The sequence below is a fragment of the Hydra vulgaris genome, chromosome 08 (genome assembly GCF_038396675.1).
Source record: "Hydra vulgaris chromosome 08, alternate assembly HydraT2T_AEP".
Lineage (NCBI taxonomy): Eukaryota > Metazoa > Cnidaria > Hydrozoa > Anthoathecata > Hydridae > Hydra > Hydra vulgaris.
This window is the reverse complement of record NC_088927.1, coordinates 27,145,727-27,169,013: the sequence shown is the minus strand read 5'-3', so window position 1 is coordinate 27,169,013 and position 23,287 is coordinate 27,145,727. Positions and strand designations below refer to the sequence as shown.

At 26.1% G+C, this 23,287-nt stretch overlaps 1 protein-coding gene across 1 annotated transcript in view; it reads left to right on the top strand.

Annotated features, from left to right (window-relative positions):
• LOC101234503 (uncharacterized) overlaps nucleotides 1-23,287 on the top strand; it is a 61,484-nt gene that overhangs the window by 9,019 nt on the left and 29,178 nt on the right. The window contains exons 3-4 of the mRNA XM_065803335.1: nucleotides 5,762-6,285; nucleotides 21,996-22,150. Of these exons, the coding sequence (XP_065659407.1) occupies nucleotides 5,762-6,285; nucleotides 21,996-22,150 (679 nt within the window). The remainder of the gene's footprint in view (nucleotides 1-5,761; nucleotides 6,286-21,995; nucleotides 22,151-23,287) is intronic.

Below are 23,287 nucleotides of genomic sequence, written 5' to 3'. Positions count from 1 at the left end.
GACTTTCTTGAAACACCAAAGTTTTAAACTAGAATAATATTTATGTGGCAGCCTAATTTATGTAGTCCCAAAGATCTATTTTATATTTCTTAAAACTACTACATAACTTATATAAAAAAGAACCTAAAGATTAAAACTTTTTGTGTATATAGTATAAAATAATATAAAATTTTTGGTTTAAAATTATTTGTCAAACCAAAACTCATATTTTAATAATTGTAAATCAACTTAAGCTTCTTTTTTTTTTTACCATTTTGGCACAAACCACAACCTGATGCAAATAATTGTTTTGAAGATAAAAAATATGGGCAAAAGCATTTGCTCAAAAATATAATCTTTTTTGAACTAAAAAGTAGAAAATAAACTTCTTAATTTAAATTTAATAGTTCAGTAAACTAAAGATTGATAGGTCTGCACAAAGTTTATATAGAAACATACCTGTCGATCTTTTGTTTACTTAACTATTAAATTTAAATTAAAAAGTTTATTTTCTACTTTATAGTACAAAAAAGTTTTTTATTTTTGAGCAAATGTTTTTTCTATATTTGAGGAATGGACTTGCAAAACCTGATAATTCACTTTTTCAAAAAATCTGACTTGCGCACACCACTGGATAGCTCTTGTAATTTTGCATCAAGAAAATAATTCAGGACATGCAGAATCCAATATTTCTATCACAAATTCAGTGGTTAAAATTAAGTAGTCCATGCAAAACCTGATAAACCAGATAAAAAAAAAATTTATATTGGATTTAAATCTGATTCTGTAGATTAGGATTTACCATTATCTGTTCAAAACATTGTTTTATTAATATGCATACAATAGTGTATGCATATTAATGTCCTCCCATGTCCTCCAACATATGTAGTATATTTTTATATTATTATTAAACAAAATTATGTTGTAAGTTATTTTTTCAATTTTATTAAAAATTTTTTTTTTTTTTAAAAAAAAGTATTAAAAAAGATTTAAAAAAAAAAATACAAATCCACTAGCAGTCTTAGCTGATTTTAAAAATGAAAAAATGTATTTATAAAGGAGAACAGATTATATTAAAAAAAAATTTACAAACCCACAAGCAATATTAGCCTATTTTAAAAAAGAAAAGACTTGTTAATGAGAAAAGATTACTTTTAAAAACAAACCCGCAAGCAATTTAGTAGCTAATTTCTATATAAAAGGTTAGTTTTTGCACACGAAGGACAACAAAGAAAGTTGAGGGAGAGCTCATATCAAGTTAAAGAAAAGATTATAAAAAAGGTGCAATTTCTAAAGATAAAAAGATGCTATTCTTTTTTTCTGTGTTTTAATAACAAGGAATTCACCTGAGTTCTGCCAGATGCTACAGATGGGATAAGGACAATCTTATTTTTTTCAATGCAGAAGCAGTTGGAAGAATCAGTTCATTTTGTAGCCATTGTTTGTTACTCTTTTTGAAACAAATTTTAGAGCTATTCACATATCCCACCTTTGTCAAAGATGCTTCATAAAAGTAGGCAAGTTGATATTTGCTGTTAAATTTGTGCAATTTACAACTGGATCCAAAATATTAACCATGTGGCCATCAGCGGATAATAAACCAAATTTATATTAAAATGTCAAGTTAAATAACATATTCCAAGTCTCAAATTACTAGGCAACCTTGGACTGCAAAAGTATTTGATTATGTAAGTGAAATTTTAACTAAAGAAAGTACTTCAAATACCCCATCATTTGATGGGGTATTTGAAGTACTTTCTTTAGTTAAAATTTTATTTGACATAACTTACTGCAAAATAGTGTTGCAATAGCTCATATGAAAGATAATATTTGATTTTATTTATTTATGCATTAAAAAGAGAAGTTTTGAAATTAACAGCTATTTTATGCTTATTAGCATAAAATAGTTGTTATTTTCAAAATATTATTATCAGTTAATCATTCATCATACTTGTTGCATTAGTATACCAGCAAGACAGGTGACTATATTCTTTTGGCAATTTACTTGATGCGGATTTTGCAGACTACTTCCTCAAATACCATTTTGAAAAAGCTTGTTGATATTTCCTTCTATTGCAAGTTTTCTGTTGCGTTTATTTCTGTCAATAACTAGTTTTTTTTCAACCTCAGTTTGATCCAAATTAATGTATACTTTTTTGAAATTGTTCAATGTTTTAAGCTTTTTAGCAGCCTTTGAAACATCTACTCTGTTTGTGTTGTCTGTTAATTCTGTTAAAACAGGGCTGCTTAATGCATCACCCCTGGTTTGAAACAATGAACTCTTTTTATTATATCTTTGTGTGTGCTTATTTCACTGAATAATCATTAAACATTTTGTAGTCACGCACTTTTGAATATTATTCTCCATTCAGTTCAGCAGTCCAATAATAACAACATTATTTTCCCTCTTTCCAATGTCCTTATTTATGGTAACAACAGCCCTAACAACTTAAAACTATTCCTTTGAATTAACTAAACCTCTCTTTGCAATAGAGGCCTAATTTAGTGATTTCATGTTACTTTTAGATTTATATTCTTTTTCTAAAACTGCATGACAATTATTTAGATCTTTGTTTTCAGTTTCTAGTTTTTTCTTTCCCTGAAAACATCCCTTTAAAAACCCTTTCCACCAATGCACCATCTTAGATTCAAGTTTCTCTATCTCAATTTGTTTATTCGTTTAACTCAAGTAAAATAAATCTGTTTAAGAATTAAGCAAGCTATTATAGTATGACGTCAGGCTACTCACCTAAACCAGCAGCCTGACGTCATACTATAATAGCTTGCTAAAACCATGATTGCTTAACTTGTCCCTTGATATATATATATATCAAGGGACAAGTTAAGCAATCATGAATCACAAATTGCGATTGATCAATGCCATTTAGCAATCATGAAAGTATATGATTAGAAGCAATCATGATTGCTAATTTTTATATTTAGGGATTATCTTTTTCCAGATATTTCCGGAATTCTGGATATTTTTCTTAACTTTTAGTTTTTCTGAATATCTAAAATGTTTTCCATACATACAAGTTTATGTATATATTTTTGTAATATATTTCTTTTTTACTCATTACTTATACAAAAATTAAGAAAAGTTAAAAAATTGAAAACAACTCAGCTATAAGCAAACTTAAAAGAAATATAAGGGAAAATATTTTCCTGATTTTTTCTGGATATTTTACCCAAATAATTTGCTGGATTTTTAAAATATTACCTGAATGTTCTGTGTATATTCCTTGGTAAAATATTTTATGATAAATGGTTTCATGTTTTAAAGCAATGTTTGTTCAAAAAATCCTGGTCAGACAAATATTACTTTTGGTTATTTTAAATTTACAGTGTGTACTTTTCAGAACACCAAGAAATGCTTGTCTTTCAAGTTTGTTTATTTGTATATGCTTTTAAACTTGATTAAAGTAGTAACAAGCTTTTATTTGCCTCATTTTTATCTTGTTTTAATTTTGGCATATAACCTTAAGTATTTTTATCCTGTATTTGTGTTACCTAGAATAACATCTGTTTTATAAAAGTATTATTTGAAACTTAATAGTTGTGAGAGTTTGCTATATTATAATGTGAGTATAAATATTACATAATTATTTTGTGTAATATCACTATATCATTAATGACAATATGGTCAAGTTTGCAAAATTGTTTATGAAAAAAAAGCATCATCGTTGTAACTAAGATGAAAAAGTCATTTTAAAAATCAACTAATAATTGCATAATAAACTGCAATGCTTTATTAATGCTTTTTTAAGGCACGGTTATTACAAAAACAAAAAAACAAAAAAATAGTTTAAAGAGTGCCAATTGAAATGCAAACGTTTTTAATTATATTGGAATAACTAATTAGTTTCTTTAGTAAAAAAGCAGATTTTTTTAAAAAATTTATTAATAAAAATAACTATTATGAAAAAATAAATTGATAATATTCTTGTAACAAATATAAAATTAAATTTTGTAATTAATAAGCAATTTATTTAGATAACTCGTGCGAATACCTGCAAAAAGCTGTTTAGAAGAGCTGCTTGCATAGCTCGCAAGGTTCGCTTTAGGAGAGCTTCTCTCCGCTCTTGCGCTCATTTACTCCCACTGAGGCCTGTATATATATAACAGTTCTTTAATGCATAAGAATCAATTCTAAACTTCTTTAATAACTGCTTACATTCTTCTGTAGGAGTGTTGTAATCTTGTAATTTGTGTATTGAAATTGATTTAGAACTTTTTTTAAAAGTAATACTAGTTAGCTTAAAAGTTTAAAGCTTCAAATCTTTAGTTAATCATTTTCAGACAATCTTTTATCGGTTATGACATTTTTGCAGAAACAGCTAGATAAACTATTTTTTGATATGATTTGCTATTAAATTCTAATTGATCGAAACAGCAATAACATTTTTTATTTTTTCTTTACTCTAATTTTCATCTATTTATTAAATTTATATTATCTTAATGGAATAGACACTGTGTTCATTAACATTATTTATTACTCTATAATGTAATAAATATTATATAATAAGAATTATTTTGTAATAGATAATTAAATAAACTTATACAAAGTCTACAATTTTTCACTTGTTGTTTTTGATATTGTAGATTTTCTATAGGTTAATTTTAGTGTATACATAGTAACCACCTCTACACTATTTTGTACCATTTTAAAATCATAACAGCCACAAACACAGTAACATGGTGTATCAATGCTCTGCATCACAAATGACAGATTTAAAGTTTGTTTTAAATATTAATTTTTATTTTATTTTCTTCTATTAAATTTTGATTACCATTTTCTAGTTACGCTTTACATTACACAAATTAAAAAATTGAATACATATATTATAACAGTATTGTATACTGTTGTGGACACATTTAATATACATACTGTAACCACATGCATAACATAGTCACTTGCATAGGATGTTTAAATGAATGGGGAAATCGAGATGTGTTGGTATTAATTTATTATTTAGGAGACGATTGGATCAAATTGAGGGAGCATCAAACTAGGAAAGGTCAAGGTGGTTATACAAATAGAATGCAGACAGAAAATTTTGTATCAAAACATATTCTTTGGAGAAAATTTTAGATGCAGAGCTTTAAAATAGTGTGCAGCGGTTGATATGAAAGGATAAAAATAATAAAATAAGCAAAGAAATAGTAAAATATAACGAGAAAATAAGCAAGAAACAGTAAACAGAAGTGTGTGAATTTTGGTTTGGAGAGTTTTCTCAAAAATGCTAAAAACTTGATTTTAAGTTGGTTCTAAAATTTTATCCTTATAGCCAGAATAAGTTACTAAAATTTTTCATGTTCCTTGGTCAAACTGCTGTATGTTAACTTTCTTCTCTTTATTGTTAAAAACTTTATTGTTTTAATAGCTTTAATCATCTTAAGTGTTTTGGAACAAAAAAGTCTTTAACATTAAAAAAAATTCTTTTACATTCTTTTTTGACACCATTTATTTTTGTTTTTAAAAAGTGAATTTAACTCAAAGCTGTGACATCTATTACTTTGTTTAAAAATTATTATTCTATATAAAGTGGTCTAACTCAAAGCTGTGACTATTACTTTGTTTAAAAATTATTATTCTATATAAAATCTTAGCAATTTTAATAGTCGTACAGAAAATTTAATGATATTAGTTTGAATGATCTTAAAAAAAAATTTAATCTTATTATAAAAACTTAGTATCCATTTGATTTTTCAGTATTATAAATTGTTTTTATGTTTTAGTTATTTTTTTTGTGATTGTTTTATCATTTTATTTTTGTTACAGATGCATATTAGCAACTTTATCTTCTAATGGAAATGTCTATATACATTCATTGAAACAAAGTGTTGGTAAATGGAATCCTATTTTAAATGTATCAAATATATTGTTCGATTATGTTAGAGAAAGGAACTGGTTAGATTTTAGAACTTGCAATGAACAAAAACACACAATAGAAAAGCATTTTGACTTTAATTGTGAACATTTTGAGCAGCATAGGTTTCGGAAACATTTACTTTTTACAACTTCTATTTGCTGGTGTCCTTCAAATATTCCTTGCATTAGTTGCTTTCAAAAATCTAGCTGTGATCGCAATGTTTTTTTTAATGACAATTTTAACTCTTACATTAAGTGCAAACATTCTAAACTAGTTTTTTTAACAGCTAGCAAGAATGGCTTTTTGTTTTTATGGCTAGTAACTTTTTCATTAATAGAAGAAAATCAACACAATGCAAAAGTTATGTTATGGTGGAAGACAGATATAATGTGGCCTGTTTCAACAGTCATTTTTCAGTATAGCGTATTGCAATGTGAGTTCTTAATTTTGTTTTTAAGTAGACTTTACTTGAATAATAATATGTAAAAAATGTAAAATGTACGTTAAAAAGAAGACTTAGAAAGGTTATTGAATTTATTTTATATTTATCTGTTTGAGTGATGTTAATGAGTCATTGAGTTGAGTTTTTCACGAGTCATTGAGTTTGATGAGAGTTGAATTATTGAGATCAATGAATTATTGAGTTAAGATTAAGATACATTTTAGTTCCACATATTCAAAAAAAAAAATTAAGTTACAGGAATAAAATAAGAAAGTTTAAATTAAATTAATAGTTATTATTTTTTTCAAAAGTATCTTCTAAATTAACTTTTGAAGTTTGTTATGCAATAAATATGAAAGTAATCAAAGTGAATGAGTCATATAGTTAGGTGAGAGTTATTTTCGATTCATTGAATTTGATGAAAGTTAAATTGTATTATTGAGATCAATAAATTATTGAGTTAAGATTAAAATATGTTTTAGTGCAACTTGTTGGGGGAAAAAAAAAGAATATTAGGAAGTTATATTAATAAAATAAAAAAGGTTTAAATTAAATTAATATTTATTATTTTTCTCAAAAGTAATTTCAGTTGACTCCATGTTGCTGTTTATGCTGCAATGCCTCTGAATAACTTTTAAAATTTGAATATGTAATAGTTTTAAAAATTAGGTAAAAATGCATTCATTTAAAATATAAACTACATAATTGAGGAAAACAATTTTCTTTAACAACTTTGCATAATTAAGTACATAATGCTTGTATTAATGCAACATTTAAAAAAAATTTAACTAAATACTAAAATTATTAGGCTATAAAAGGGACATCTGTTTAGAATACAGCTATAAACTTTCTCATTAAAGACTATTTTGTGATGCTCTGTGACAAAATTATATCTTTTTGAAGTACCTTAAGCACTACCAGATAAAGATGCCATAAGAGAATTTGTTTCATTTTGTTGTTTTGCTGTCATTTTTTATGGAAATGTTAGGCTGTTATTTTTAAAAACTGTTCATTACTAGGCTTAACTTCTTGGGAAGACCAGACTTCTTTTTATCCACTACATCACCAGCACTGTGGACCAGAAGGCATATTAGGTTTGATGGAGTGTCACCTGGGATTTTTTTACTGATTAAGTATTGTTTTCATTATACTAACATGATTTAATCATATTTAAAATTAGTTTCACTTGCTAAGAGTGAAAAAATCACAAAACTATGAACCCCCTCCCCCAACAACAAAAATGAGGGGGTTGTTAATTTTACATGGCCACAACTCTTGAATGCCAAAGTATTTGTTGATGAAATTTGAAATCTATTGATTAATTTTGATTTAGTTTATGTCAGTAAAAAAGTTTTTATTGAAAACCTATTTAACACAGGTGGGCATGGGATGTCTAAAATTGTGGGTTACATTTGTCCCTTTGCTCCAATCCCATAACATTTTCTAAGGCAGCTTTATTTTACAATATAATAAAATTGAAAAATTTTACAAAGCATAATTTCTATAACTATACAATATTATAATTTTTTAATTCCAAAATCAACAACAGCAGTTTTTAATCTATCTCCATAATCTTTATGATCTATATTACGTTTATATCTTTGCCACGTAGGCTTAAACTTTGCATGAATTGCCTCACCACACTGTTCTGCATACTTTGACAAGCCGCATCCTGCATGTTTTACAAAAGGAAAAACATGGCAGCATATAATATGGATTTTCCATGACACTGTTAGTGTCTTTCTGAGTGAAGAAGCTGTCTCTTGTAGGCATAAAAAAGCATCTTTAAACAACGCTATTTTGTGTTCTGAGTCAGGATTGAGATTTCTTCCAAAACAAGCTTCTTTTACAGATTTAAAAGCTCTTAAGCTTTGGATTACAGGAAGTAGATAAGGTACTTTAAGTTGCACTTCATGTTGAAGTTCATCAATCAATTTTAAAATTTTATTTGCATTATTACCATCCCAACCAACTCCATGATATCCTCTTTTAATTATATAGTGTTTTTTCAACCACAACTCAAAACCATCCCACACAGTTAAAAGAAACCCTGCTATTTTATCTACTGCTCCAATGAGAAGATGCAGCTCAGGTGGAGCAACTAAATTTTCTAGAAAAGTATTTTTATCAGTGTTAAGATATATTAGGCGTTTGTTCACAATGTTATCAAATTCCTTCATGGACGATCTGATAGATCCATTTTTAATATATGCTTCATAACAGGAATCAAGATTGTCAATAGTTCTAAGAGTTCCTATATCAAGCGTACATTTGCCACTACACCACAAACAAGCTTTTTTACCTGCGTGCAATGAAAAACCAAATAATACATTGGCACATTTAAGATCAAAAGCAATATAATAGTTTGCATCTATTTATTTTAACCTTAGATTAGTGCATTGAGTTTCTCAAGCACTAATCTAAGGTTTTCATATTTTTCAGGAATATCTTCAACAATCGCTATAATAAGAACTTTTTGAACGCCACTATTCATAAATTTATTTTCAGATTCTTGTTCTTCAAAAACATTCACAACAACTTTAAGGAAGCCTCCTCCACCATCTAAAGAAACTCGTACAAAACCTACACATGGATTTAAACCTCTTTCTTTGATAATATGCAGGATTAAATCAGAGGGACTTTTAATATATACTAAATCTCTTATGATAGCTACATTCTGGTTAGAAACAAATTCAATTTGTTCTATGCTATAATATTCATCTAGTTGTTCTTTAAGATTATCTAGTTTTTGAACTATATTTCCTTCCACAGAGTCTCTTCTATTTAATCCAGTTCTAATTGTAGAACAAAATTTTTTAGTTGCATTATCAGAAAGTTCAAGAGAGACTTGCAGTTCCATGACTGTTTGAAGAGAAAGTTGTTTACTGCTTCTGTTACTCTTTAAATTGGGAGCTCCAACTCTAATAGAGATAGGTGTTCCTCGTGTTTTTTGTTTAAAAAATGTCCCTTTTTCTATACCTTTGCTCTCCATCTTTTTTTTAATTAAAGCAGTGGCTATTTGTTCTGCATATTCTCCTAATTGTAAACAGTGACCAATTAAGTTGTCTACAGCAGCAGCTTGGGTACACTGATGAAAAATTCCTCGTCCAGTAACAAGAAAACAAATAATGCATACGTTTTCAGTTACTTTCGGTTGTTGGAAAATAAATGTTGGAATAGTGACACCCAAACATGGATCAGAAGATCGCCTTTTGTTGGCCCAATCAATCTAAAGCATTTTAGACTATAAATTAACAAAATTCTACTACAACTTAACAATAAATTATACAAAGAGATTTGTTTGTAATAATTTGCTTTAGTTATCTTATATATTAAAATATATGTCTAAATATATATTATAAATAATGGATTGTTGAAATTTATTGCTAACAATTGCATAAACAGGAATAAATGACCACCAATATAGTACATCCACACACACAAATATAACTTTTTTACATAAAATTGAAATAGTATACATATAAATTATATGTATTATAATATAATTAGTATTAGTATAAAAAAATATCTTAGCAACTTGAAGTCCCCATGATCCCCTAAAAGTATGGCCGCTCTTAAGAATGTATAAATTTCGTTTACAACTACCACATATGACGTTAGGAAAACTCATAATATTTTTATCATAACCATCATATATGTAGAGTTTGATAATATCTTGTATTCGGTTGGTGACTTTAGATAGCGACTTACATCTTGCACTTTTTTCAACCCAACACACTGCACAAATCACGTAAGAAACTGTTTCCAGACATAATATATTTGGTACTTTTATTTAATAAGTATTATTACTTATTGCTAAGAGTAACATCCAGACAATTTTCATTAACGGAGAAGCGTTCTTTGATTTTTTAGCTTATTGAAAAAGTCAAATTTGTAGTCTAGTATACTAAATACGCAACAGTAACATTTTAAACCAAGTTTAAATTTTAGTTTAAATGATTATACGGCGAATTAAAGAGGTCTTCTACATAAAACTCGGTACTCAGTTTAACTTTACTTACTCATTTGCACATTTTATTTAAAAATTGATTTGACAATTTTTTTGTCTTAGCAAGTGAAACTAATTTTAACTATGATTAAATCTTTTTACTATAATGATAACAATAACTTATCAGTGAAAAAATCCCAGGTGACACTCCATCAAACCTAAACTCATCTCTGGTCCACAGTGCCAGTTTCATTATATTTTTTAACTATTTTTTAAACTGAGATTCCTAAACAATTCACATGTTTGGGTATTTTAACTTGACTCTTGCCATCTTCATTTAAAACAATGATGTGATTTCTGTCATTTATTGATATCTTTGGCAATTTTATTAGTACTAAAATTATATTATTAACAAAATCATTAACTAAAATAAATAAATATAGCTTTATGTAAAACAAACTTAATATTATTTACTTATATTTATTTAAATGTACATTTAAAAAAAAATTTCTTAGGTGCTACTTTATTTTGCACAGTACTTTATATATATATATGTATAGAAAGATAAATAACACAGAAAAATAATTACAACATTGATTAAAGATGCTGGAATTAATATTAGTGATCGCACAGTCAGAAGACGCTTAGATGAACGTGGATGGGACGAAGGGTGGGTGAAAAATTTAATCCAGACTGCATTATCGAGACAGTAAAACATCCATTGTCAATTATGGTGTGGTCCGTTATATGTGGTAAGGGTACGGGAAGGCTTTACATAGTCCAAGGGACAATGAGACAGGACCAATGCAAAGAAGTTTTGGAGCAAAAGCTCATTCCTCAAGTCTCGGAATGGTTTCCAGATGGCGAATTTATATTTATGCAAGATTCTGCCCCATGCCATACGGCAAAATCCATTAAAAAGTTTCTTGGAGAGAAAAAAATTCCACTGCTGGATTGGCTAGGAAATTCCCCGGATCTTAATACTATAGAAAACCTGTGGGAGCTATTAAAACGGGAGGTTTCTTCAAAAGTAATAATGACAAATAAAACCCAGCTTATTGAAAAACTAAATGAAGGTTGGCATCAAAACCCTCACATAAAAGAATTGGCACAGAAATGCATTCACAGCATGCCACGGAGAGTAGAAGCTGTTATAGCAGCAAAGGGTGGATTTATAAAATATTGATAACATTACAATTTTTACATATAAAAAAAGAAATTCGTTTGTTTTTATATTTATATTTGATAATAAACAACTATTCTTTAAATTTTTAATTATTTTTTACCATAAACCTTTATTTTTTTTTACATTATTGATAAAATTTCACAAAAATGTGTAGAAAACTCAATAGCCCTATTTCAATGGCCACCCACTGTATATATATATATATCTATATATATATATATATATATATATATATATATATATATATATATATATATATATATATATATATATATATATATATATATATATATATATATATATATCTATATATATATATATATCTATATATATATATATATATATATCTATATATATATATATATATATATATATATATATATATATATATATATATATATATATATATATATATATCTATATATATATATCTATCTATATATATGTGAAACACAGTGTAGAAGAAATCAAAAATTAGATAAGTGTTTTTACTAATTTATATATATATATATATATATATATATATATATATGTATATATATATATATATATATATATATATATATATATATATATATATATATATATGTATATATATATGTATATATTTATATATATATATATATATATATATATATATATATATATATATATATATATATATATATATATATATATGTATATATATATATTATTAAAGTTAATCATGAAAATAAAGAGTCAAGGAAGAACTGAAGAAATTAAAAATACAATAAAAGTTAAACATGATCTTTTTTTGTTAATTCACCTCCCCAAGGCCCAGAAGGCCACTACAGACGAGGAGGCCACTTAATTTTGGTTATAACCCTCTCTCAACTCTATAACTCCGAAACACGAACTTTGACGAACAAGGCCGCTGCACGGAGAAACAAGTTGAGCGCGGTACTACCAAGGACGTGGCGGGGATCGAACTTGGAACCTCCTGCTCATGAAGCGAGCATTCTACCACTACACCATTACTGCATTAATTAATTACCGATTTAATTTGTAAACAAATTTAAATAAAAACTAATATAAAATACATCATTCTTTTAATTAAAATGTAGACAAATTGTTAAAAGTAAAATCAGTTTTAAAAAGGTTTTTAAATTATATGTATTTTTACCAATAAAAAGAGATGTTAAAAACCTGATCCTATCAAGTACTTTATCAAAACAATAATAATAAAATTAAAAAACCATTTTTGATTGATTAAAATATTACAGTTATTTCCCGATAACTCGAACCTCCAAGGGAACAAGGAAAATGGTTTGACAAAAGTCAAACTTTGACTTTTGTCAAACCATTTTCCTTTAACGCTAATATGAAATATTAATTTGAGTTAAGGTGATTTTTCTTTTTATCAATGCTAAAGTATAAACATTAAATATACACATTATACTAACAAATATCTCCATTATGCTAACAAAAACATTAGAAATGTCTTAATGAAAGTCATTGCATATTGTATTTACAATTAGTAAGTGACTGTCTGACAAAAAAAGTCTCATTTTTAGCTCCATCCCCGGCTTAAAATAAGATTTTTTTTAAACCCAGCCTCGGCAAAACTTCAAGATTTAGCAGGGATTGATAGCCGGGTTTCTAGAAAAGCTTTATAATGCTTTATGTATTATAATATTATGCTTACATACTATTTATTAAATGCTGGCATATATTTGTAAATTTTCAAACTGTAATTTACTTCTAAAAAGTTTACAAGCAACCACTATTGAGTTACTTTAAAATAGAGAAAAGTGAAATTACTAAGAAATGGTTAACTGAAGACTTAAAAAGTTGTAGGATGTATATAAAAGGAAAATATGAAGATGGCTAAGAATTATAAGTTTTTTTGATGTGCAAGGAAAAAAACTGGATTAATAAAAGTTTTTATAGCATAAAGGGATTGATACAGTAAAAGGATGCAACTTGTTAAATAAGAAGCCAAGCAAGAATGAGTTTTTTTTTATCTTTATAGAAATGATAGCTAGTTTGAGGGTTGACCATGATGGTATTTGTAGAAAGGAAAAAATAAAATGCAACCTTACAACAATGGAAGAGTGACTCAAGCTTGGCATAAAAAGCAGGTCTAATTAATTTACAATGTGCTTTGAGAGTAAGAGGGTTGTTATTCATCAATATAGGAATGCCAACATTATTGCAGTATTTTTTTGCAGTAAAGGAGTTTTGTTGTCTAACAAAAATTGTGGACTTTAAGTTCAGAATATAAATCTATAAGCCACTGCAAGCCTTAGGTTGTCACAGAAGAGAGATCAGATTAAAAATTGGCTACTTTTTCTAAGCAATCAAAAAGTGAAGATTTTTTGTCAAGATAAGAGTATAAAGTTGAGTTGTCAGGAAAAAGACCCACTATAGATGTAAAATTTTCATAAAGATATTGTAAATAAGAAACAATACAGGAGCAAAGATAGAACCTTGTGATTTTTATGATGTTTGATCATTATGATGTTTATATATGCATATATATACAAAATATAACATGAGTTTTAAAAAAAAAACACTTTAGGATGCATAAAAGTTTATGCAGCTCCGGTCACAAACCCGGCCCCGGCTATATTTTATCAAACCTGGCCCCGGTTAAATACAACTCCAGTCACTTACTATTACAACACGTAAATGTACATACACAATGACTACCTTATTACTTGGTAATAAAATTGTGTTTAAAGGCTAATAATGTTTTAATAAAAATTTATTAGAACTATAAAATAATTACTTATCAACATTATTTTGTTATGACTTATTTTGTAACAGTTTTATCATAGCATTATTTAATGTCTGAAAACGATCTATTTTATTCAGATTTCTTTTTGTCAGAAAATATTAGGCTACTTTCATTGGTATTTTATATGAAATGTCTTTTTTTCAAATTTTTTATCAAAGTTATTTAGATTTCTTTATTGCCCATAGGAAAAGTTCAATTTACCCAAAGAAATTTGCTGAAAGGAGACAAAAAAATGGTTCGACTTTTGAACAAAGTTAGAGTTATCCTAGGTCAGACTTAACCATAGAATTTTAATAGTAATCAATTAAACAATTTCAAGGGTTCAAATGAAACAGTTCCAAATAACAAAAGTTTGAGTTAACCAGTGTTCGCCTTACCGGAAATTAACTGTATTTCAAGACTTAAATTAACTAACTAACTTTGGTGCCTCTATTTTGATTACCTAAAAAATTAAAACTAAACTTATAATAAAAAATCATATATTAAATCTTTAATATATGATTTTTTATTATAAGTTAAGGGGTCATTCCATAGTGTTCTCTACTACAGACCTATTCATTGCGCAACTAGATTTTTTTGTGGAGGCCTACTTTTTTACGACAAAAAAGATAATAAATTCGTTAAAATGTAATTTTTAAATTCTTTGTATAGCCTGATAGTTTTTTTTGATGAATAAAATAATCTCAATTAATAAACAATGTATATAAAATGCAAAGAAATTTTTTTAGTTCAAAATTTTACACATTTACTTAATTATAAAAAAAAACTACTCTATAAAACTTTTACAAATATTTTATAAAATAGTATACTATATATATATTATAAATAGTAGACAATTAAGTCGACTTCTAAGAGATTTTTAATACTTTTAGCGCAGATTCTTTGCCAGAACTTGAAGTGATACATAAATTTTTTTAAAAATGTTGCTCAATATTACACAATGATGTTCTTCTATATCTAATAAATAATAGTCTGATATAATCATAAAAATACTACTTAAAGATTTTCTGCAAACATGATCTTTAATTATTTGAAAAATTACAAAACAAAAAAATGTCCATTGGCACAAATTATCAGTTGGAATTTTTAATCCACAACTATCCAAAAGTTTAGAAAACTGACCATATTTCTGATAAAGAATGTTGTTTGATCTGAAAGTTCATAATCAATTCGTTCTTAATCATTTTGTGTAGCATAACCAGCAATGCGCATAAGTGACATTTTGACATCATTAGCCATAGAAGATTCCAGATCTTGTAAGTTATCAAGAATTTCACAGCAGTCTTCAGACATTTTGTATTGGCTTCACATTAAAATTGTCAATATCTACATTTAATTTCCAAAGTAAAAATGCATGTTTGATACATATTTTTCAATAACTTATTGAACACTAAAAAAATATGTATCACCAGAACCTTGACGAAGTACGCTATTTGTTTTTCTTCAGGTGATCTAATGTAAATTGACCAAGTGCATAGTTTTGTGTAGTGTTAAGTAAATATCTACATAAATCCATAACAAGTTTATCTATATGAATCCATAACTAGTTCATAACAAGTTTGATGTATACAAGTTGCAGTATCTTTAGAAAGCTGTTTAATACAATTACCTTTAGGACCTGCCATTTTAAGTGCCATATCACCAAATTGTAGTATTAAATTTAAATGGTTGTCATCAGGGTTATTAATAACAGCCTGCAAAGAATCATTATGCCTTGTATCAGCACCAATGGCTTTAACATTTATAACTTTCCACCAAATAATTCTTAACTTACCTAAAGTCTTATTGTCAAACCTCTTATCTTTTGAACTATTATTTGATTTGAATAAGCTTGGTATAGTTCCCTTAGGATTCTTCTTTGTTTCTTGATGCTCCAGAATCTTAATTTGCCATTTATTTTGAAAATCAAGAATTTTTTTTTTATTGAATTCCAAAAGATGCTGCATTCATTTTGTGATTGTGATTTCAGTTTGCTTCGCAGATGTTCTTTGGTTCTGCTTTAAAAAGCTTTTTGTAGCAACTATTTTTATCCATTAGATTCTAGATAAAAAATAAATACAAAAAGTTTAATATCAGACATTTAATATAAATGTGTGTGTATATATATATATATATATATATATATATATATATATATATATATATATATATATATATATATATATATTCATGCGAGAGTGGTGTAGTGGTAAAGCGCTCGCTTCTTAAGCGAGAGGTTCCGAGTTCGATCCCCACCACGTCCCTGGTAGTACCGCGCTCAACTTGTTTCTCCGTGCAACGCCCTTATTCGTCAAGGTTCGTGTTTCAGAATTATAGAGTTGAGAGAGGGTTATAACCACTATTAAGTAGCCTACTCATCTGTAGTGGCCTTCTCGGCCTTGAGGAGGTGAATAACAAAAAAAATATATATATCTCTTCCATCCAAAATGGAACAAATGGCTCTGTTCCATTTTGGAGTTGATATTGCTTTAGAATTATATGTTAGACTATATTTATAACCAGACTTTAATAAAGCTTCATTATATAGAGGAATAGTATTTTGAAATATTTTTTTTGTTAGAAGAGTTTGTAGACAATCTAAATTCAATCAAATGTAGTATTTGTTTTGGTATACTTGGTGGGTGATTTGAATCAGCATGGATGTAATTTAATGTATTATCAGGTTTGAAATAAGGTTTAAAAGTGCAGTCACTAAAATTTAGAGTTACGCCAAGGTAGTTGACAATTTTCATGTTGGATTGTATAGGAATCTGTAAGCCATTGCATTTAAATATTTCGACAATATGCTTTTTTATTTTTTCCATTTTATCAAAAACTTCATGATTTTTCAAAAGGCGTTTACCTTCTAAGTTTACTTTATTTATTATGTTTGAGTTAAATAATTTGTAGTTTGAAGTGATGGCATTTCTTAACAAGTGGTTATAATCATTTTTAGATAAATTGTAAAGATTGGATGTTTTGTCAGCATACGTATAAGTTAGATTGGATTTTCGAATATTGTTTATATCTTTTTTTAATTTATTTTGAAAACTGCTGTGTACGATTCTAAACTTAATGTGCTTTACAAGATCAATGAGTTCATTCTCGAAAGCTAGCATTTCTGTAATTTGTTTTGGATGGTTAGATGTTTTTAATCAGTAGTTTTAATAAAAATTATTCTTACTATTTGAACTCTTGTTTAAAAAGAAAAACTCTTTCCATCGCATTCTTTTAATTAATGTTTCAGTTTTATCCAATAATTTTATTTTGAAGTCTTTAATGGATGGTATCAGAATGCTCTTGACTGAATATCCAAAGTTTATTTTTTCCATTACGTATGTGACTTGATTAGAGTGCTCAACATGTGGAGCAAAAATATTGTTGTTTTGATTATGTGATAATAATCAACTCTTTTTCGATTTGAGATTGATCAATATAAAGTGAAATAATCACAAATAGATCAATAAATAAATAAATAAAAGGTTAGATGAAAAAAAAAAAACTTTTTTATGGTACTTGAAGTTTCATGCCATTTGCAGCACTCATCAACCATATATTTAAATCAAGAAAAAACCGTTCAAAAATACAATTAAAAAACCATTACAAAATTAAAAAAAAACAATAGAATGAGTTCTGATGTCAAATTATAATAATAATAGTAACAATGATAACAATAATATTAATAATATGGAAAAACATATTTTTTAATCGCCAGTGTCAAATTGGGAAAGAAGGAATCTGTTTCTGTCTGCACTTAGAAACAGTCACACTCCTTTCATTCAATAGATTAGTATTTTTATAATTTAGAATTTCATATTTTTCGATGAGACATAATTTACAAGATTTTGATGTTGGATTATATGCTTTACATTGCCTGAGAATTTTCCACTTAACTATAGGAACTAAATTAGCTTTTTTTTAACTTCCATGCATTCTTTGAGTATTATTTTTGTATTTAGAGATGTTAAATGATTTAACGTGATTAGCGTATCTTAATTTAAAAGGAGTCTCACTTATACCTATGTAGGATTTTTCAGTTATTATCTTGAGATGTTAATATTCTTAAGTTAATATTCTTGACATGTTTCGTAAAATTAATTTATATTTTCAAAAGATTATTTTGAAATTAAAAAAAACAAACTATGAAATAAATATTAAAAATAGAAGTCTTCACAGAGAAATATTAACAGACAAAAATTATACATAATAAACCAACATATTTATAACAAAATAACTCGATAAATAACCAATCAAAAAACCAACTGTCAAAAAAATAAACTGACAGCAAAATTAAATAGATAAGTTTATAGCATAATGTAAAGTTTATTTATTAAGTGAGGGACTTTCCCATCTATTGTAGAGGGCTTCTTTTATCTTTGATTTGTGTTTGGTCGGGGCATTATCCAAAATCTCAAAAGAATCACAGTTAGCCAATATTTTTGCAATTAATATATATATATATATATATATATATATATATATATATATATATATATATATATATATATATATATATATATATATATATATATTATATATATACATATATATATATATATATATATATATATATATATATATATATATATATATATATATATATATATATATATATATATATATATATATATATATATATATAATTTTATATGACTGAAACTAATTTCTGTTAAAATGACTAATTAAATGTCTAAAAAAAAATATATATATATTAAAAAAATGTACTTAATGAGCAAAGCAAACCAGAAGAAAAATAAATAGACAAACAACTCAAACACATGGATAATGGACAATACAACAAAAAACGCAACTAAACAAAGAAATAAACAATGCAAATCAAAAAATACAAGAGTACATACAAATTTTCTTTGCTTTTTTTTCTTTTGTTTGAGAAATTGCTTTTATTCTCTTTAAAAAATTTTTTTTTCGAACTTTTTAAATAATTTTTTTTAAAAATAATAAGACAAAGTTAAAGAAAAATATGGTCATATTTTCTTTTCTTTTCCTTATCATCTTGTTTCACTTTTCTATTAATTTTTTTTTTTTACATTATGGTGTTACTAATTATCCATTTATTTATTTATCACTTTTTCATTTTCATTTTTACTTTTTAATTTGTTTAAAAAAAAAAACAAGTTAAAAAGTCATAAATCATTGTCTTCAGTGTGCCACTGCATTGATAATACATATGTATATTCAAGTTTTGCTTAATTTTAATGCTCTGAAAACTTGAAGAACTTTATCAAATTATCTGTGGCGTCACAAATTTTTTCATTCCCACCTCCCTATCTCATGCTCACTCATGTTACAGATAATTGATGTAATTTGAAAAAATCTCTTTGCAGGAAAGCTTAACAAATATAAATTCATAAAATAAATGAACTAAAACCTTAGTGACTTAGAATCAACAAAAAATGAACGATTGTTAAGATAAATCAAATCAAAGAAATAGTAGCTGTGAATTTAATAATACGCTCGGTTCAGAAAAAAAGAATATTTTTAACTAAATATCATTTTTGTTGCAAATCTGATCAAGATGTTTAATGTTATCTAGTCTTATTTTATATAAAATGAAAACACTTTTTCAAAACATTAATAAGTAAATTTTTTTTATATGGTTCTTTATTATTTAAGTTATATGCAGTATAATGTTTTACTTTTTTATTATTTATGTTTTTTTCATTCAATAATTTTTTTTCATAGCAATGTAGTAGTTGTTAGATGAATCGTTAAATGTTAAAAGGGTGGTAGTCCAAAAATGTAAATTTTCGGAAAACTAAAAAAAAAACTGCATTTTCCCCAGTAGTAAATTTTTGTTATTGGTTTAATAATTTTTTTTTGAAGAGGATGTTTTTCACCTTCAAAAAAAAATTATTAAACCAAAATTATTTACTACAGGGGAATTGCAGTTTTTTTAGTTTTCCAAAAGTTTATATTTTTAGATTTCTGCCCTTTTAACATATAACAATTCAAATTCAAAAAGTTGAAAAAAGAAAACAAAAACAAAAAAAGGTAAAAGGTATAAAATTTTAGGTTTTTGCAAGTGAATTTTATTTAGAGAAGTTAACTCTCATTTGAAACGATGTCATACTCCGACACTCATTTTTAGTTTAATGATAAAGTACTTTAATGTAAATATGACATGTAATTATGACATGTATGCAATTTTATACAATTAAAAAGCATTTAATTTTATTCCTAATTATTATTTAAGGATTTAATTTTATTTTATTGATATTTCTTCATTCAAAAACAAAATAAAATTTTTTTAAAATTAAAATCTATTGATCACCAATTCCTTCCTTCATTTTATTGTATTTTAATTTTGCATACCAAAATATTTTTTCTAGTTGTTTATATCAAATCAATAAATCTCTCTGTAAATATTTGGATATAGGTGATATAAATGCAGTCAACTAATAGAAATAACAAGTAAACTCGCGAAAATTTTTTTGTTTTATTTCCAGCATTTAAGCATTGTATCAGAACAGTGGTTTTAAATTTTTATTGTTTGAAACATTGGTACAGATTTGTACTCTTTTTATGACTCCACTGTTGTTTTTTTTGTTTTTGTTTTATTAAGAGAAAAAAACAGTAGCCATAGGCAGAGAATGGTAGAAGTGAGTTTTTGATAGAGTGCATCAGAGAAGAAAAATTGTTGTTTGGGCTAATAGACCATAATAAAATGTAAATGATTAGGTATCAGCATGTAGAGAGTATGCTCTCAGAATAGTTTATAGATAAATTTATTATTAGATAATATATTAAATGTAAAATATATAGGCAGAAGTAGGAAAACATGCAGAGAATGCAGTGAATTCAGGTGACATAAAAAACTTCATTTAAGAAAAGAAGATGATCAATATCTAGTTTATTGAAAAAACAACATTATGTTACTTGTTTAACACATGCCAGCACGGATATCAAGTATCTGATTTAGTGATCATGATTCCATACTATCAATTTTCCATAAATGTATTAAACTACTGTTATAAAATATAAAAATTGTAAATGTTAATTATACTTTTGTTTTATTTTTGCTAAAACAATAACTTTACTCACTGACCCCAGTTTTTCTCACTGATCGTAGTTTTTCTCACTGATCCCAGTTTTTCTCACTGATCCATCCAGGTTTAGTAATTAGTTACTTAATGGTTGTTACTAGTTAAGTTAAGCTTGTTTTAAAAACTTGCTAAGTTAAGTAAATGACTATAATTTGCTAATGTAAATTTTTTTTGTTTTTGTTTTTTTTGATAGAAGATAAACTTTATGACTACTCATACTTTATCTGAGATTAATATTAAAAGTTTAAGGCAATTATGTAAAATTTGTATAATAATATGAATAAATTTAATTTAAGATCTTCAAATTAACTTTAAAATGCAATATGAATTTTTAGGTTAATGAATTTTTTAAATTCAAGTTATATATTAACAGTTTCCTTAAAAATTAAAAAAAGTTTTTTCCCTTACTTTAATTATTTGCAAAGGCCATTTGTTTCAAATTTTGGTACATAATATTTCCACATAATATTGCTATGTTAATTATATGGCTAGTGATAACAATTTTATATATCATCAGTATTTTTATGTCATTTTGTGATGAAAAAACAAAGAATTAGCTACTCCATAAACATGAATTAATGAAAATAAATTCGATTATCTGTTCAAGCTTATGATATTGCAAGTGGATTAATTACTTCTTATAGTTATTACAATTGTAATTACTATTTTTGTTGTAGTTTATATGACTTCTAAACATTTTACATTTTAAATTCTGAATTTTTTAATGAATTATAATAAATTATATTTTTGTTGTTAAAATAGTTTTAGTCGCAGTTGGATTTAATGATGGTTGCATTATGTTATATCATGTTCATGCTGATGAGGAAAATAACCGCTATCAAATTATACAAGTTGTAAATATATGGCCAGAAAATGATCTGCTTCGTGTATCTTTCCTTGAATGGATTAACACTAATGTGAGTGCTAAGAATTTATTCATATATATATATATATATATATATATATATATATATATATATATATATTTATATATATATATGTATGTGTTTATATATATATATATATATATATATATATATATATATGTACATGTATATATATATTCCAACTTTTTTTTGTGAAAAGAAAAAAAAGAAGAATAATAAAATAAACTTATTGCTGTCCAACCCAAACCCTCTGTTGATATAGCATCCCTTGGATGTTCTCCCTATATCATTTGATGTATGTACTGAAGCCTTTGGCAGATCTATTTCAGTAGACATCAGATTGCCGAGTTAAGTTTGCTTTTATATGTCTCTCTTTCTTTCTCTGTCTCTCTCTCGACTGAAAAATAGCCTGACTCGCACTGGAGTGCTGCTACATCAACTGAGGGTTTAAGATGGGGCAGCAATCTTTTCATTCATTATTCTTCGTTTTCTTATTTTTCTAAAAAAGCCGTATTGGTTTAGATGAGCAAAAAAAGTGATATATATATATATATATATATATATATATATACAGTATTGGCCATTAATAACAATCCAGCATATTTTTGATATCATTGGACTTTGATTGATATTAAATCAATGATTGTTTGACTTAAATATAAAAAATATATATTAATGAGCATCCTATTTTCTTTCAAATAAATATAGATATTCATAAAAATATTATTTGATGTGCTAATTATATTGCTTTTCTTTGACATACACCTCATAATCTATAAAAATTATTCTGGCCAAAATTAACAATCCACCCTACTATTTCGAACTTCCTTCAAAATTTCATTTGTCTTTAGTTAAATCTTTGCACTTATTTGCGAATTATTTATAATTATTTGAGAATTTTTATTTAAATTGTTATAAATATTTGAAAAATTTGCATAAAAATAAAATAGGAAAATGACTATCTAATTAACTACAATATTTCAGCAATAAAACAATCAAATTTTCTGGAAAATTATTGATAATATAACAAAATGTAAAATCATAGTAATGAATCAACAAAATATCTTAATTAGAGAAAGTGCAAGACATTTTAACACCACACAATTCAAAATCTTCCATGTCCTGGACGACAAGCATTTCAAATAAAATAATGGATGTTCACTTTTT